The 18,345-nt window shown below is 38.4% G+C and overlaps 1 protein-coding gene across 1 annotated transcript; it reads left to right on the plus strand.

Moving 5' to 3' along the window:
* The first annotated feature begins 2,471 nt into the window (after positions 1–2,471).
* Positions 2,472–18,340, plus strand: tomm7 (translocase of outer mitochondrial membrane 7 homolog (yeast)). Its single transcript, XM_053493194.1, has 3 exons — positions 2,472–2,690; positions 9,938–9,986; positions 18,028–18,340. Exons 1-3 carry the CDS (start codon positions 2,588–2,590, stop codon positions 18,041–18,043), a joined length of 168 nt encoding a protein of 55 aa, XP_053349169.1. The 5' UTR covers positions 2,472–2,587; the 3' UTR covers positions 18,044–18,340.
* Positions 18,341–18,345: the final 5 nt, after the last annotated feature.

Here is an 18,345-nt window from a genome sequence, read left to right on the forward strand (position 1 = left end):
GAAGGTTAGCCGCAGCAAGACGGAATACATGTGTGTAAATGAGAGTGACCCAGGAGGATCGGTGAGGCTACAGGGAGCAGAGGTAAAGAAGGTGCAGGATTTTAAGTACTTGGGGTCAACGGTCCAGAGCAACGGGGAGTGTGGAAAGGAGGTGAAGAGGCGGGTACAGGCAGGTTGGAATGGGTGGAGAAAAGTGTCAGGTGTGTTGTGCGATAAAAGAGTATCAGCAAGAATGAAAGGAAAGGTGTACAGGACAGTGGTGAGACCAGCGATGCTCTACGGCTTAGAGACAGTGGCGCTGAAGAAAAGACAGGAGGTAGCAGAGCTAAAGATGTTGAGGTTCTCTTTGGGAGGGACAAGGATGGATAGGATTAAGAATGAGTTTATCAGAGGGACAACCCACGTTAGATGTTTTGGAGATAAAGTCAGAGAGGCCAGATTGAGGTGGTTTGGACATGTTCAGAGGAGAGATTGTAAATATATCGGTAGAAGGATGCTGAGGTTGGAACTGCCAGGCAGAAGGTCTAGAGGAAGACCAAAGAGGCGATTTATGGATGCAGTGAGAGAGGACATGAAGTTAGTTGGTGTGAGAGAAGAGGATGCAGAGGATAGGGTTAGATGGAGGCAGATGATTCGCTGTGGCGACCCCTGAAAGGGAACAGCCGAAAGACAAAGAAGAAGAAGATTAACAGTGATGGCTACATGAAGCCACATTCAGATGTCAAGACTCCTCAGTAAATAGTTTCACCAAAAGATTCATTTATGAAGCTTCATCTAAGAGATCATTATACTGACATCTAGTGGGCAAATTTTGTGCAAATAGCAAACAGATCCTAACATCACAAGCAACACAATTAATATGGACGTGTACTGTATCTGCAAGTAATATTTCATTTATCATTGACAATATACAAAACATCTTGTATATTGTAAATATATTCCAGTTCATCCTAAAGGTGTTCGGTGCAGACCAGTCAAGTTCTTCCACACCGAACTCATCAAACCATTATTATATTTATAGTATTTATGGTATTTATAGTCCTTGCTTTGTGCACTCAGGCACAGTTATGAAAAGGCGGAATAGAAAAGGGCCTTCTTCAAACTTTTGCCACAAAATTGGAAACGTAATATTGCCCAAAATGTCTTGGTATGCTAAATCATTAAGATTGCCATTCACTGGGAATTAGGGACCTGACTGGAACATTTGAATTCAATAAGAGGTTTGGCCAAATACTTTTGTCCATATAGAATGCATACACTCACCTAAAGGATTATTAGGAACACCTGTTCAATTTCTCTTTAACGTAATTATCTAATCAACCAATCACATGGCAGTTGGTTCAATGCATTTAGGGTTGTGGTCCTGATAAAGACAATCTCCTAAACTCCAAACTGAATGTCAGAATGGGAAAGAAAGGTGATTTAAGCAATTTTTTTGCTTGTAAAACCATTTCTAGGGTTTACAAAGAATGGTGTGAAAAGGGAAAAACATTCAGTATGCGGCAGTCCTGTGGGTGAAAATGCCTTGTTGATGCTAGAGGTCGGAGGAGAATGGGCCGACTGATTCAAGCTGATAGAAGAGCAACTTTGACTGAAATAACCACGTTACAACCGAGGTACGCAGCAAAGCATCTGTGAAGCCACAACACGCACAACCTTGAGGCGGATGGGCTACAACAGCAGGATAATGCACCATGTCACAAATGTCATTTCAAATTGGTTTCTTGAACATGATTATGAGTTCACTGTACTAAAATGGCCCCCACAGCCACCAGATCTCAACCCAATAGAGCATCTTTGGGATGTGGTGGAACGGGAGCTTCGTGCCCAGAATGTGCATCCCACAAATCTCCATCAACTGCAAGATGCTATCCTATCAATGTGCACCTTGTTGAATCAATGCCACGTAGAATTAAGGCAGTTCTGAAGGTGAAAGGGGGTCAAACACTGTATTAGTATGGTGTTCCGAATAATCCTTTAGGTGAGTGTATATACAGTATATGTATATGAGATCTTGAGCAAGGCCCTTACACATATCCTGACTGACCATGTGCTGACCCCAGCTTTCTAACAGGGATATGTGAGCTGTAAGGCACATGTGACAAAAAATTTAATCTTAATGTTTAAAAATCCACAGTGCAAAGAAAACTCCTTTGAGAACAAGATCCCCTTTCTGAATCTGAAAAAGTCTCTAGTAATGTGTGAAATGTTCCTGAATATTCCTTCTCAGTCTGTGACTTCACTCAACTATTAAACTTTTTATTGCAAGTATAAACAACTAATTTCAACATTAAAGTATGACATTGGATGACATCATGATTACAGAAATTATCTCGAATAAATAAAAAAAAATAATAAGTAAAAAAAATTATTATAGACTACAACATTCCCCAAAATACATTATTTTCTTTGTGATGTTAACCTTTAGGGTTAAACCTCACTATATGCTAATTAGTCGCGTCTTGGTGACGTCCCTGGTTACGTCACGCTTAGGGAAGTGACGCAGGCCTCGAGACTTTGCTCGACACAATCTTTGGCGTTTCGGAGTTAAACCGTACAGTAATATTTATTAATATTTATCTTAAACATGCCTAAGCTCAGCAAAGAGACGAAGCAGCGGTTGCAGCAGGTCTTTCAGTGCGGACAGTTCGTTATTCGGTGGGGTTTTATCCCCACTGTTCTGTACCTAGGTCAGTAACCTTGCTCCACGCTATGCTAGTTAATGCTAGTAGCTAGCTAGCATCCTCTTCTCTCTAAGCACGTTCTTGTTACTATGGTGACATTTAGTGCAGCCGTGATCTAACATTACCCATGGCCTTGGTGTGTATGTATGTTTTTGTAAGATAAAATTTAACTCTACATCAGGATTGTTGACATTCAGATTTTTTCCCCAGCAAAGGTTGAGTGTTAATTAAGGATAAAACACTTGGGGGCGTGCTGTTCTAGTAAAACAATCAACAGCAAAGGTTGTGTAATGCAGCCTTGCACAAAGATAATTATTTATCCTGTTTTTACACTGAAGGCTTGTTTTCATTTAATTTCTACTTCAGAAGGTTGCAGACTCTAAGTGTTTTATCACATTTCATTTATTATGTTTATTAAATATATAATTATAGATTAAAATAATACTATCTTAAGGCCTTTGAATATAAAACAGCACAGTATTAGTGCAAGTGTGTATGTGTGTGTGTATGTATGTGTATATATGAAAATTTTCTGATTTCATGAGACTAAGGTAAATTATGTTGTTAAAATCTTATGGCTTTATAACTTCTAGTTGCTGTTTATTTTTAAATACTTGATAAGAAATATTTTGAGGGGAATTTTCAACCTATGAAAATATTTCTCATTAAGTATTTAAATCTAAAAAGCAATATAGTGCAAATAGTGTCTAATTAATGGCAGTAAAATTTGTTGGGATTTGAACCTCTGGCCATGTGTCTCAGATTGCTTTTACATCTACTCAGTAGACAAGTAGTCTTTGCTTGGATTTTCCACTTCATGCAACTAGGTATATTGGGTAACATAGGAAGAATCTCTGTCACTGTGATCGCATGTTCCCAGCATGTCGTCATGTCACTCTGAGGTCATTTTGTTTCTTACACGTTTAACAATGTGCAATACCGGCAGTTTTAATTTTTTCCCGAAGTGAAAGGATTTATTTATATTTAGACTTCCTATTACAAAAAAAATAAAAAGCTCCGTCACTGTTACCACATGTTCCCAGCATGGCTTCATGTCACTCTCTAGTCATTTTGTTTCTTACACTTCTAACAATGTGCAATACCGGCAGTCCTCATTTTTTTCCTGAAGTGAAAGGATTTATTTATATTTAGACTTCCTATTTAAAAAAAAAAGCTGTTTCTACATCGAGTACACAATACAAATACTCTCGTTTTCATAACCGTTGACTTTGCACCCTGTTTCGTTTACGTGAGAAGTGACGAGCGATGCAGTTGAGTTCACGATAAAGCATGATGTCATTCTTCTGTCAGCGTTCATGTCTATAATCTGATAAACTGATAAAAAAAAACATTCTGACATTAGAGTCTTTGAGTAAAACTTATGTTTCTTCTAGAAATTGATATGACAAAAAAATCATATTAAGATAATTGAAGGTTTCAGCAATACATGATGTGTATGAATATATAGACTCACTGGCCAGTTTATTAGGAATGCCTGTTGTAGGTGAGATTTCAGCTTTTCCTAAATTGAGCACATCTGTTGCCAACAACCATGCGAGAGGTCATAGTCACTGAGATCACAGGGATTTGTTTTTTTCTTTATGACTCACTGAAGCTCATGACCTGTATCTGTGTGATATTAAGCATTGTTTTTCTGCCACATGACAGAATTGTCTGATTACATGGACAGAAGTGCATGCAGGTGCACATGTGATGCTTCAGATCCTGTCTCCTGATGTTGATCCAGGCACGGCTAGATGTCTGAATGATTTTTGCTAGGGGGTTCAATTAGTTTGTATAACAAATTGATGATTTATTTACAGTCAGGAAAGGCTGCAAGTGTATGTGGAGAACCTGATAATCATATTGTGTCGAGTTTGCTGTTTAATATATTGAAGGAAGCAAACTGAATAAGAAAATGTACTTACTATTTACAGAAACTTCAGTCTGTCTTTTTGGTTAACAGTGCCAACATGATACTAGTAAGGCTGTGTGGTTTTTTTTTTTTTTTTAAACAATATTTTTATTGATTTTAAAACAGGGATATTACAGGGTAGACATGTAATGTTTTAATACAAAATTTTAAAACCTCCTTATAAATCCCTATAGCACCCACCCCACCCCTCCCTAACTCCAAGCGAGCTTTACATGTATAAGGAAAGGCTAGACGCCAGGCATAACAAAAAAGGAGAGAAACGAAAAAAGATAAAAGAACCTGGAGCTGCAGGTTTTTTTTAGTTTTGCGTACAACAACAAAAAAAAGGGAAAAGAAAACAAACAAACAAACGATTAAATAAAAAGGGAATCAAACTATAAATGTATTTGAAAAAAGTGAAAGAAGGGCCCCCACACCTGTTGGAATTTTAAGTCTGAATAACGGATTGAGTAGTGGATCTTCTCCAGGGACAGATAAGAAATAATATCTCTGAGCCACTGGGCGTGAGTGGGTGACGTGGCATCCTTCCATTTGAATAAAAGAGAACACCTGGCCAGGGGTGTCGCAAAAGATAACAAACGCTGTTTAGCTGGAGTTAGACGCTTGTCTTCCTCTCCAGTGATACCAAAAAAAAAAAAAACAATTAGAGGATCTGGTTCAAGATTGCATTTCAATATATACGACAAGGTTTTAAAAACATCCCTCCAGAATTTTTTCAATTTCGGGCATGTCCAGTACATATAAATAAGAGACGCCTCTCCACTTTTACATTTCTCACAACAAGGATCAATGTCTGGGTAAAAATCGGAAAGTTTAAGTTCGGAGAAATGAGCTCTGTGTACAACCTTAAACTGTAATAAAGAGTGGCGGGCACATAAGGAAGTTGAGTTGACACGTTTAAGAATTGAATTCCAAGTATCATCTGACAGTGATAGATTTAAATCTTTCTCCCAAGCAGTTTTAATTTTACTTAAAGGGGTGTGACTCGAACCCATCAATCCACCATAAATAGTGGATTTTAGGACTTTACGCAGCGGGGACAAACATAGGAGATTATCTATAATATTTGCAGCAGGAGCCTCAGGGAAATTTCGTATTAAAAAGTGAATTAAGTGTCTTACTTGCAGATATAGGTTAAACCTTTCAGAAAGCTAGGTAGGTTAAACCTTTCAGAAAGCTCCTCAAACGATGCAAACATATGGTCAACAAACAGATCTTTGCAAAGCTTGATACCCTTATTTTACCATTTTTGAAACACTGAATCATGTAAAGAAGGTTGGAAGAGATGGTTAGAGACGATAGGGCTGGAAAGAGAAAAGCCCAGAAGACCGCAGTGCTTTCTGAACTGAGCTCATACTCTCAAGGTATGCCTAACAACTGAGTTATTGATTAATTTTATTGAGGGGATGGGGAGTGCAGATCCAAGAAGTGCAGAGACAGAGAGGTTTTTGACTGACTTTATCTCCATTTCCACCCAGGCAGGCCGATTAGGTTGGTTATGAAAATATGCCCAAAAGATGACAGATCGAATGTTTGCTGCCCAGTAGTAAAAATGAAAATTAGGTAAAACCATGCCACCGTCTCTTTTAGATCTTTGAAGTAGGGACTTATTCAATCTTGGATGTTTACCTTCCCAAAGGTAGGAGGATATAGGTGAATCTAAAGCACCAAAGTAAGATTTGGGAATAAAAACAGGTGCAGACTGAAAGAGATATAAAAATTTAGTAGAATACTCATTTTAATGGCATTAATGCGGCCCACCAGGGACATGGACAGTGGTGACCATTTTCCCAAGTCCTTTTTAGTTTGGTTCAAAGGTCTTTATGTTTCCTTGTAATTGTAATACTAAGATAGGTAAACTGATTTTTCACTATGTTGAATAGAGAATTTTGCATACCAGTTGTTACTGCTGTGTTATTAAGCAGAAAACGTTCACTTTTGCGCAAATTCAATTTATATCCTGAAAAGTAGCTAAATTCACTAAGCAATGACAGCACAGGTGGAAGGGAGGAGATTGGATTTGATATAAAAAGTAGAAGATCATCTGCATAAAGGGAAACTTTGTTTTTCTCCCTGCCTCCAAATCCCAGATATATCCCTGCAACTACAGAATGCAATTGCTAGTGGCTCAATGGCAAGGTTAAAAAGTAATGGGCTAAGAGGACACCCCTGACGAGTTCCCCGCTGAAGGCCGAATGGTTGAGACTGCTGAGCATTTGTCAGAACTGAGGCAGTAGGGCTTGAATATAATAATTTAACCCAAGTGATAAAACTTGGACCAAAATTGAATTTTTCTAAAGCCCTAAATAAATACTCCCATTCCACACGATCAAAAGCCTTTTCAGCATCCAAAGAAAGGACACAGTCAGGGATCCCCTCTGATGGTGTGTACAGGACATCCATAAGACGTCGAATGTTAAAGTAATAAAAGCGATTTTTGACAAAACCGGTCTGGTCCTCAGATATAATAGAGGGTAGAACATTCTCTAATCTACGAACCAAGACTTTAGCAAGGATTTTAACATCCACATTGAGAAGAGAGATTGGTCTATATGAAGAGCACTCTGTTGGGTCTTTATCTCTCTTTGCTATAAGGGTAATGCGAGCCTCATTAAATGACGCGGGCAGCTTACCTTGCTTAAAAGATTCAGGTAGAACCAAAGCTAGTTGTGGTGCAAGGTATGAGGAGAATGATTTAAAAAACTCTGCAGGGAACCTGTCAGGACCCAGGGACTTACCAGATTGCAATGATGAGATAGCTGAACTGATTTCCTCTTGTGATATGCGCTCTTCTAATCTTGAGCTCATTATTCCTTAACAGAATTACTAGTTGATTTTGAAAACATTGTGTTCATTTAATTTTACTTTTTAAAAAAATTACAGATTTTTTTTAACCTTATATGCAATCCAGCAATGTTTAAAAAAGAGAAAGAGAAAAAACAGGAAGTGGTTCAATCTCAATTACCTTATAATGATTGTTGTACATCGGAATTGTCATTAAAATTGGGTTCATTGCAAAACTCTTATCCTCGAACTCCTCATCCTCTCCTGTCCAGTCAGTGATGACGAAAAGCATAAAGACAAAAGTGAAAGCGAGTTTTAATAATGTTCTCAAATAATGACATCAGGATATTAAGAATAATTTATTTTATGCTGTTGAAAAACTTAATTTTTTTTACTACAATAAGTATTTAATTAGACGTACTCTATTCTTCAGAAGCAGCAGGATCTGGCTGGGCATAGATGCAAAAATACATCTCAATCCATGCCTGCTTGATGCTACCTGAACATCGTGTACAGAAATTGGCCACAGAAGTTCGCAATTCACTTATAATTTTTTGTGCAGAGGTGGAAACCCCGGCTCCCGAAACTCTTCAGTCAGATAGGCTTGCCCTGTTTAGTGGCAACTAATTAGTGCACAGGAAGAACTTGGAGTATATTGTTTTAATCCTTTTGGCTACCATTGTACTTTATCAGTTCAGTTATTCCTTATTAAAGCACCTATCTTGCTAAATATGATTTAGTTTTTTTCTGTTATTACTATATTTACCATAATGATTCAGGTTTCTAAGTAAATCAGTGCTTTAAATACAGAAAACATTACCAGATTATTTATAGTTTATTTATTTAGCAGCTGGAGAGATGTCATTCTGGAGTTAAGTCTAAATCCAGGATGTTATTTCCTGTGTGGTTGTCTTCAAGATGGAGCAGCATGCCCAATCCAGGCACAAATAAACAAAATAACCTAAACACTGCAGTTTCCTTTTAACTGGTATTTAGCCTGATATATTTATCCTCTTAAGCTTTTGTTTAGTGACCATTCAGATCTGGATCCAAGCACGGTTTCTGGTTACTCTGCACTTTTTATGGGGCGTGCCGAAGCAGGATTTATCATAAGCGCTCCGCTTTTTCAGTTTCAGTTGAACATTCGTTGAATATCTGAGTCACTTCTTGGCCGAGCCACTTGTATACCGGATGCACTTTCTTAAAACAAAAAGAAGAAAAACGTTCGCATATCAGAGAGCGGGGTTTACGTCAGAGCTGCCAGTGTTCCGAGCAAAATTCTTTCGAGCTGACTATTAAGCAAAAGTATAAATTTTACTTTCTCAGCTTCTTGCTACTTCCATTCTTTTCACTTTCATATGAATGAGTAATGCAGCCTGAGGTAAGACAGACTAATGACTAGGTATTTCAGTTACCGTAAAGTACCGCAGACTGCATCCATCCATGTACACTCTGAAGTTAGAATAAAAGGTCTACATACTTCTTGCTACAACTGCAGTTTTTTTTTGTGATGTTTATTTTAAAAAAATGGAAACCGTGTTGGAAACTGACCATTGTTGTTCTAAAACACTCGTAAACTAACCATTCAATAGCATGAACGTGTGTTTTTCCAGCGCTTCATGTGCACAGCCGATGTTTGGCTGGGGCTGCTCACAGACAGGGGTATGTGTGTTTGTGGGAGAGAGACAGGGGAGAATGAATCAGTACACTGCACGAGAAGTGTTATAAATAAGACTTTACCTATTAACAAAAAAAAACTAGAACTGTAAACTGTAAAAAGTAAACTTCAACTAAGTAGGAAATTTGTGTCTGGTTGTCATTAATTATTAATGATTCATCGATTTTTCATTAAGATGTTTGTCATTCAGGAGAAAAAATTGTGAAATTTGCCGCCCAAGTGCACACAGATTAACTAATCCCTTTTGCAGAGGGGGTTTCCTCCTGAACACAGCTCACCACGGGTCATTCCACAGATTCTTGATGGCATTTTTCTGTCGAGTTTCAAGGATCAGACTTTCCACTCGCTGAATGTTTACTGGCACGACTACATTGGGCTCACAGCCACCTTGACTAGGATCGTCGTGCACAGACGTACAGTCTACTTTAGCACAGGGTTTTATAAAGATATTTTCAGTGATGCGCAAACCACAGCTAACACTGCTTTTCTTTTTGAATTGTTAAATTATGTGCAGCATAAAACCAAACCAAAAAAAAGCATAGCAGAGTTTGTGCATCGCTGAAAATATCCTTATGAAGCTCTTCCTTAATTGGAAAGACGTACAGCAAGAAACATGGGTGTTTTAAGTTGGTTTCACTTTAGCAATTAACCCTATTTATTCTGGTATACTTTCAGTAAGAGCATGAGTGTTTCGCCACAGCACTTATCTGTTGCACAGAATTTCCTAGAAATTCACTCCCGGGCAATCTGTTACGATCAAACTGCTGTGCAGTGTTTACAGTGACAGCAAGTTTTACTTCTGCAAAAGAGTTTCTGAATGCAACACACTTTCATTCACATGTTCTTCTTTTGCAGGATTCAAGCGTGGAGCAGATCCTGGAATGCCAGAACCCAACATACTCAGGTACTACAGCTTGCGCACCCAATCGAACCTGTTGCTTCACCTGACATCAATTCTCTATTAGACGTGAACAAGTTTTAATAGGGTCTGCACTGAAATTAGTAAAAACACTGTGAAACACAGACCAGTAAATCACAGACCAATATGAGCAACTGCTCACACAGAGGGATGATGTATATCGTACCCAAGTTTGGCTTCTGTTAGCAACATGCTAGGCACCTAACTCAGTTGAGTGAAGGATATGTTCTTTCTCAAGTTGCATTTAACAAACGCATGTACACTTACATTGATTAATCTAAAACTAATATAATCTTAATTCCAAAAAATTTTAGTTAGTATGGAAAACCAACAAAAAAAGGAGTTATTTGTAAAGTCTATGCTCCTTGAACTATATTGAAAACTCTTCAGTACCACGTTATATGATAAATAAAATATGCACAGATTTTAAATCTGGTGGCTGCAACTTACTTGAAAAACAAAACAAAACATTGGAACAGGGCTGATTTTAGATAAATAATGTGACAAGTAGAACTTACAATGTGATGAGAGGCAAGTGCTATTAAACAAGTGAGCCAATTATGTTATAGTACACAAAGAGTTTCTAAGAAAGGTGTCAAAGAGCGCCTATAGAGCAAGCATTGTGATAGGTTTACCGAATTGCCAACAGCAAATTATCCTTATAATACTTTTAGGATAAAATTCCCCAATGCTGTAGCACATCATCATCAAGAGATTCAAGGAAACACGTCAAATCCCGATGAGTCAAGGACAGGGCCATAAAACCTTTTCTGAATGCTTGTGAACCTTTTTTGATTGTGAAGATTCTTTAAACAAACATTCTTCAAACAAACATTCTTCACTGTCTTAAAAACTGTCATTTTGTAGTAGATGGCATGATGTGGACTCGGGGAACACTTTGGAATACCTTTGTCCATTTAACACCATTAGTCGCTGCATTTCCAAATGCAACTTAACGCTTAATGAAGCCATACATCAATAATGTTTAGAGGTGTCAAAGACTTCTCTGGGCTTGGTCTCTTCTGAGATAGACAGTGCCACACTGAAAAAAAAGTTTGGTGTCCGATAAGTCAACATTTTAAGTTTCAGTTATTTGGACACTCAACAGCCGTCATGTTCCCTGGGTCAAGGAGAAAAATAACTATCTAAGCTATCAGAATCATGTCCAAAAGCCGGTGGTATAGGTGTGCCTGTGGCGTGGGTAAATCGCGTATCTGGTATAGAACCGTTAATGCAGAAAAATTTGTTCTTTTTGGATCAATATATTCTGCCATGAAACACAATATTTGACTTTCCTGTAATTTCCAGCAGGTCAACATCAAACACCTTCTGCTTTTATTACCCACGCATGGTTGCTAAGCACAAAGCGTGGGTGCTAGACTGGCCTGCCCCAACTGAGAATGTGTGGTGCATAATGTAGTGCAAAATATAGCAAAGACTTTGCGCAGCTGAAGACCTGCATAATGGAAGAATAGGGAAAATCCCGATAGCTCTTTGGTGCCGAAATGCTTTAAAGTGTCAACTGGTGATGTTAGACACTGGTAAACAGTCAATGGTCTGTTTACCAGTCTGTCAAAAAAAACTGTAATTTGGGTTGTTCTTAAAATGCAGTACACCTAATTTAAAGGTAAGAAGTTTATTTCTGATGCTCTGTGAAACCATGCTGATTATATGATTTTCCATAAATAAGGAATAGATGAGAAGAGTAGACAATAAGGTCGAGTTCTCTGTTTCGGCCAAAAAGAGTTTTTCACAAAAGACTTACTTTTTTCAACACAGAAGTGTTTTTTTTTTTTTTTTTAAATATCAATTAAATATCCCTTATTAAAAGAAAGAACCATTATGTTCTCTGTTTGCTTTACATGTGCTGTTACTGTTCATGCCCCTAGATACCTAGTAGGTATTAAGATTAAAAAAAAAAAAAAAAGAAAGAAATGTACGTAAAAAATTAATCATGTGTTTATTTGAAATATTTGGAAATGACTTGGAGCGAGGTCAAGACTGTACGGGGGATGTGGAAATAACTACCAGCCCTGTTCCTGTAATGTGTTGGTGAATTATTGTGTACAGTTCCCACAGACAGATAAATATCTTCTGCAAGTTGATATTGAAGTCGATTTTTAGGATCACGCGTTCCACTTGCTCAATGTTCATGTGAACGATGAATTCACGGGATCCTCAAGTCTTTTTTTTTTTCCATTCAGTGTTATGAAAATGTACTTAACCCAGGCTTGAGCACAATTCAGAATTTCAAAATTGGCCGACATTCAATTCATGAGTTGGAATTTGAATTTAATTGATTCCGCCCCACAGGAAGTTGATTTTGAATTTGAATTGGAATGACAGGAAGTGGAATTAAATTCATGGCAATTTAAAGACATTCCACACAGTCATGCAACAGAAAGAATGTGTTGAATCTCACATACAATTACATTAATTTCAACACTAAGGATTATCTCAACAGGTGCAGAGGAAGCTGGTATGGCAAAATATTTACATGCAAGTTGAGCTATAGTAGGAAAAAGGCTTTGGTTTTCTTTCCAATAGACCAAAGGATCAGTATCCTCTGTAAGACAAGGGGTACTGAAGTACACAGGGACCTCATGTGGGGCTGTGTCAGCTGGCATGGCAGATGATTGGCTTTCCATGTAGGAAAACAGTTTTGGGCGTTTCTTTGGTTGAGCACTGCCATTCATGGTTGCATTCCCTATGGGGAGGCAGATTCAACTTTTGCATTGAGAAGGTTTTTGATTATTACCTGCTCTTCACCAATACACCAGTTCAACTTAAAACTTGGGTCGAGCATGGCAGCCACCTGTAAGCATTTTATTTCTTCAAATTTTGTTAAACAGCTGTCTAAGTAACTTACTTGTAAATGCCTTTTGAAATTCGAAGTAGCCTTGATGGAGCCACAGACTGGAGCACTGCAGTGCTTGCATATGGCTCTGTGGTTTCCTGGTGTTCTTGTTGGAATTGTTTTTTTTTAAATGTACTAGTACAAATGACCTTTTAGGCCTGCTATTATTTCCCATGTTGCTGTTAACATATATAGGTGTTAAATCTATAAACATTTGTAATCTGAAGTTGTAAGGGACTTTTGAAACTTAAAAAGTCCAGTGTTGACATTCCATTGTGTAGAAAAGAAGCTTTCAAACAAATGTCCACCTCAAATTGTTTGGCAACCTTTTTAAAGCAAATCATTCTGGGATTGGACGTTCCATTGTGTTCCACAAAATTCCAATTCCAATAAATCAAACTTAATTATGTGTTCTGTGAATAGAGCTTTTAACATTTATTGCTGGGGGGAAACATTTCCTGTTAATGTAACCTGTACAAGTACTTCAAACTAATATCATTTATAGAATATGTAATGAAATCATATCACACATATATTGTAAAGCTTCATTGTTAAACACTTCACTTATGTATAGGAATTTCTTTGAATTTGTATTGAATTGCAATTCTGCTTCCTTTAATTCAATTTCGAATTGTAATTCTGGATCCTGTTTTTGACATCAATTCAAATTCAAAAATTGAATTGGAATTTAGGAGTCATTCTCAATTCAATTCTGAATTGTGAACAAGCCTGACTCAACCGTGACTTTTTTTGTTTTTATGTACCATTACAATCAGGGAGGTGATCAAGAACCTGATGGTCACACTGTCAGAGCTCCAAAGGTCCTCTGTGGAGAGAGGAGAACCTTCCAGAAGGTTGCTGCAGAGATGGTTGTCCTTCTGAAAGGTTCTCCTCTCTCCATAGAGGACCTCTACAGCTCTGACAGAGTGACCATCGGGTTCTTGGTCACCTCCCTGACTTAGGCCCTTCTCCCCAGATCACTCAGTTTAGATGGCTGGCCAGCTCTAGGAAGAGGCCTGGTGGTTTTGAAATTCTTCCACTTATGGATGATGGAGGCCACTGTGCTCATTGGGACCTTCAAAGCAGCAGAAATTTTTCTGTAACCTTCCCCAGATTTGTGCCTCGAGACAATCCTGTCTCGGAGGTCTACAGACAATTCCTTTGACTTCATGCTTGGTTTGTGCTCTGACATGAGTCAACTGTGGGACCTTATATAGACAGGTGTGTGTGCCTTTCCAAATCATGTCCAATCAACTGAATCTACCACAGGTGGACTCCAATTAAGCTGCAGAAACATCTTAAGGTTGATCAGGGGAAACAGGATGCGTCTGAGCTCAATTTTGAGCTTCATGGCAAAGGCTGTGAATACTTATGTATATGTGCTTTCTCTTTTTGTGCTTTCTCTCTTTTTTTTTTTTTATAAATTTGCAAAAATCTAAAGTAAAATTGTTTAATGTTGTCATTATGGGGTGTTGTGTGTAGAATTCTGAGAAAAAAAATTGAATTTAATCTATTTTAGAATAAGCCTGTGACATAAAATGTGGAAAAAGTGCTGCGCTGTGAATACTTTCCGGATGCACTGTATGTTCTTTTGCTTATTATTTTCCTCTTATTAAAGCTAAAATAATTTTAACAAGCAGAATTTTAGCCAGATCCCACATTCCGTAGGTTTAATTTTCTTTGTTTTTTGATAATTTATTTATTAGGGTTTGAGTTTATCATTCAAAAGTATTGCGATTTTATAAACATCGCGATACTTATAGAATTACAAATAAGATGACACCCAGAGCAAACCTTTAAACACAAACAATATTTTTTTAATATAAAAGAGTGATCATGGAAAAGCCAAAGGGGAAAACAGACTAGTATAAAAGAAAGAGAGAAGAAAATAAAAAAGAAAATCAGGAAAGGAAGAAGAATTTGCTGAAAAACACATTTTTAGAGTTGGCACATGAGATGACTAATAAGAATAAATTCTTTTTCTCAGATAAGTGATGAAATTGAATGATAAGAATTTTTTTTCCCCCAGATAAGTAATAAAATTTACCTAAACAGTTTAAATCAGATGGAAGATCTAATAATGTTTTTCAATTTAGTAGTTAGATAGATAGAGACAAAATGAATTTATAATTATTATTTCTAAAAAAAAAATTACAGAAGAATTCACTCCTACCACAACCAGTCAAGATGGGAAAGAAACAGACGTTTTTACCATCTCAAATGCCTTTAGAGTCTCAAAACTCAAAAGTGAGTGTGTGGGTCGAGTGGCAGCGCGCAAGCGGTGCTTCTAACACATGCCATTTTCAACTAATTTTCCAACTAATTGGGGAATTTTACTGGGCACAAGTTTTTCTGTACACCGCCTATTAATGAGGTAAAACCACTAGAATCTCAAAATCTTAAAATATTGTGCTGGAAAACCCAGAATCATGGGTTTCACTACTTTCACACACAATGTAATGAGAACTTACAGGATTTGGACGGTGACCATAAGAAAACCACTTGTTAATGAGATTAATCAGACAAAATGCTTGTTTGTTAGGGGAGCATGAAGATTTTTAAGTACTTGATGACCTTGAAAGGTCATGATGTCCGAGTCCAGATTAAGCCTATTCCAGAGCAAGGGGTGCATCAGTGTAAGATGGGAAGCGCATAAAACGATGCACACAACATGCATAGGTGCCCACTGTACAAGCCTCTGGAGGCAGTGTATTGATTTGGGGTTACTTCAGTTGGTCAGGCCTAGGCTTAGCAATGTTATGTGGGAATAAAATGAAGTCAGCTGGTGACCCGAATGTATTGAATGTCCACGGTATCACATCTATGAAGGTTTTTCTTCCCTGATGGCACTGGGATATTTCTGGGATTACACTGAGATATTTGGAAGCATGTGATCAAAGCTGAATGCAGTTGAATGAAATAGTAGTGTGAGCATTTATTTTTTTGTCCGAGATCTGTGGGTAACCCATGAAGTCTATTGCTGTACAGTAAACTAACCAATGGCAGGGTGATGAGATGTTAGAGGACTTAATTGTTTTGTTGAACAGTGCATCCTGTGAAGGGTTTTATTTAACCACATCTTTTTTTTTTCTCTTTGGGTTTTTTAAATTTTCTTCCTAATTTAGTCGTGGCTAATTCCTCCCCATCACTAGGGGGCTCCCACATTAAGGCTACTACTACCACTGAGCCGGGAGGGCCGATGACTATCACGTGTTCCCTCCGAACGGCGTGACGTCAGCTGACCGCATCTTTTCGAGCTGCTTGCTCACGAACAGTTAGGGGTGGAGTAACACACTCGGAGGAAAGCGCTAGTCGCTCCTTCCGTGTGCGCGAGCTCACAGACGCCCCTGATTGGCTGTAGAGCCGTGATTAATGTGGGAGCGCAAGTACCTCTCATCCCTCCCCCCTGAGAGAGCTCGGCCAATCAGCTCTCTCTGTGCCTTCGCCTGTGAGAGGAAAACAGCATCACCCGGGGTTCGAACCACCGATCTCCGGATGATAGGGCGAGCACTTTACCACTGCGCCACTTGGAGGCTAACCACAACATCTTGCCAGAAGGAATGATGGATGTCTTTGTTAGATCAGTGATTGAAATGACATTTTTGCAGAGATCATCATGAATACTCAGATTCTTAACTCATTTTATTTGCTCTGAATACGCTGTCCAAGTTGTTTTTATGAACCTGGCTTAGACATGTTTATTATATTATGTTTACCTTATTAACATACAGAGGTTGGACAATGAAACTGAAACGCCTGGTTTTAGACCGCAATAATTCATTAGTATGGTATAGGGCTTCCTTTTGCAGCCAAAACAGCATTAATTTGTTTCGGGAATGACAGATACAAGTCCTGCACAGTGACCAAAGGGATTTTGAGTCGTTCTTCTTGCAGAATAGAGGCCAGGTCACTACGTGGTGCTGGTGGAGGAAAACGTTTCCTGACTCGCTCCTCCAAAACACCCCAAAGGGGCTCAATATTTAGATCTTGTGACTGCAGACCATGGGAGATGTTCAACTTCATTTTCATGTTCATTAAACCACTCTGTCTCGAGTCCTGTTGTGTGTATTGGTGCATTATCATCCTAATACACGGCACCGCCTTCAGGATACAATGTTTGAACCATTGGGTGCACATGGTCCTCCAGAATGGTTCGGTAGTCCTTGGCAGTGACATGCCCATCTAGCACAAGTATTGAGCCTAGGGAATGCCATGATATTTCATCCCAAACCATCATTGATCCACCCCCATGCTTTAATCTGGGCACGCAACAGTGTGGGTGGTACGCTTCTTTGGGGCTTCTCCACACCGTAACTCTCTCGGATGTGGGACAGTGAAGGTGGACTCATCAGAGAACAATACATGTTTCACATTGTCCACAGCCCAAGATTTTGGCACAAGTGTCCAGAGGTTATGGCCATAGCAGCCCGGCCGTGAACATTGACCCTGTGGAGCTCCAGACGAAAAGTTTTGGTGGAAACAGGAAAGTTAAGGTGCACATTTAATTCTGCAGTGAGTTGGGCAGCTGTGGTTTTATGTTTTTTTTTGCACCCATACATTCCTTTCAGACAGCTTTTGCTTGCGTCTACAGTTACTCCTGATGAATGTGGTTCGTCCTTCTAGTTGATATATTGACATTACCCTGGATACATTACAAAGACTTGCTGCTGTCATGGTCACAGATGCACCTGTAAGATGTGCACCAACAATTTGTCCTCTTTTGAACTCTGATATGTCACCCATAAGGTGTGCATTGCAATATTTCAAGCAAAACTTTGCTATTACTCTGCTAATTAAACCTTCACATTCTGCTGTTACTGGTGGAATGTGCAATCAATGAAGACTGGCCACCAGGCTGGTCAAATTTAGCCATGAAACCTCCAACACCAAATTGGCCAGTGTTTCAATTTTATTGTCCAACCCCTGCAGCGTAGCAGACAACCGTACAATTTTAAGAACAGATTCAGATTTTTTACGCAATGGAAATGTATTTTATTATTATTATTGTTGAGCTATTGTATGTTCATCTGTAGGGGAGTTAGTTTTCCTGCTTGTTTCAGTAATTTAAATATTAAGAAATCTAGATTAACAATAGTCAAAGCTGTGTATCTTCCTTTCCACTGTCTTGTTTGTAACTAACATTTTTTTTTTTTTTGTATGTTTCACCAGTTTGCTTTGGGGTTGAAGGAGTGAAGATGAAGTGCTTCTGCAGAACACCACATCATCTTTACATCCTGTAATACACAGCTGAGGGGTTTTGTCATCTCGAAAATGGACGTTATTGTTCAATATGTTCTCAGCACTGTTTTGTTTTCCATCTTCTCCATCTCAGTGTTTGAAAACATTGTTTATCATGATGTCTGGACCATGTGACTGGAGTATATTGTATTTGATAGTTTATTAATTTTTCCCTACACTCAATTTAGCTCAAACTTTGATTTCAATGTTTCCCCCAGTATGAGCGAATAAATGATGAAACTACTGATG

The sequence above is a fragment of the Clarias gariepinus genome, chromosome 3 (genome assembly GCF_024256425.1).
Source record: "Clarias gariepinus isolate MV-2021 ecotype Netherlands chromosome 3, CGAR_prim_01v2, whole genome shotgun sequence".
Taxonomy (NCBI): domain Eukaryota; kingdom Metazoa; phylum Chordata; class Actinopteri; order Siluriformes; family Clariidae; genus Clarias; species Clarias gariepinus.

Bases quoted from the DNA above. Each gene is read 5' to 3' on its own strand.
- tomm7 (XM_053493194.1), top strand. From the start codon at position 2,588: ATGCCTAAGCTCAGCAAAGAGACGAAGCAGCGGTTGCAGCAGGTCTTT. The intron at 2,691-9,937 runs GTCAGTAACCTT...CTTCTTTTGCAG, and splicing joins CCCCACTGTTCTGTACCTAG to GATTCAAGCGTGGAGCAGAT.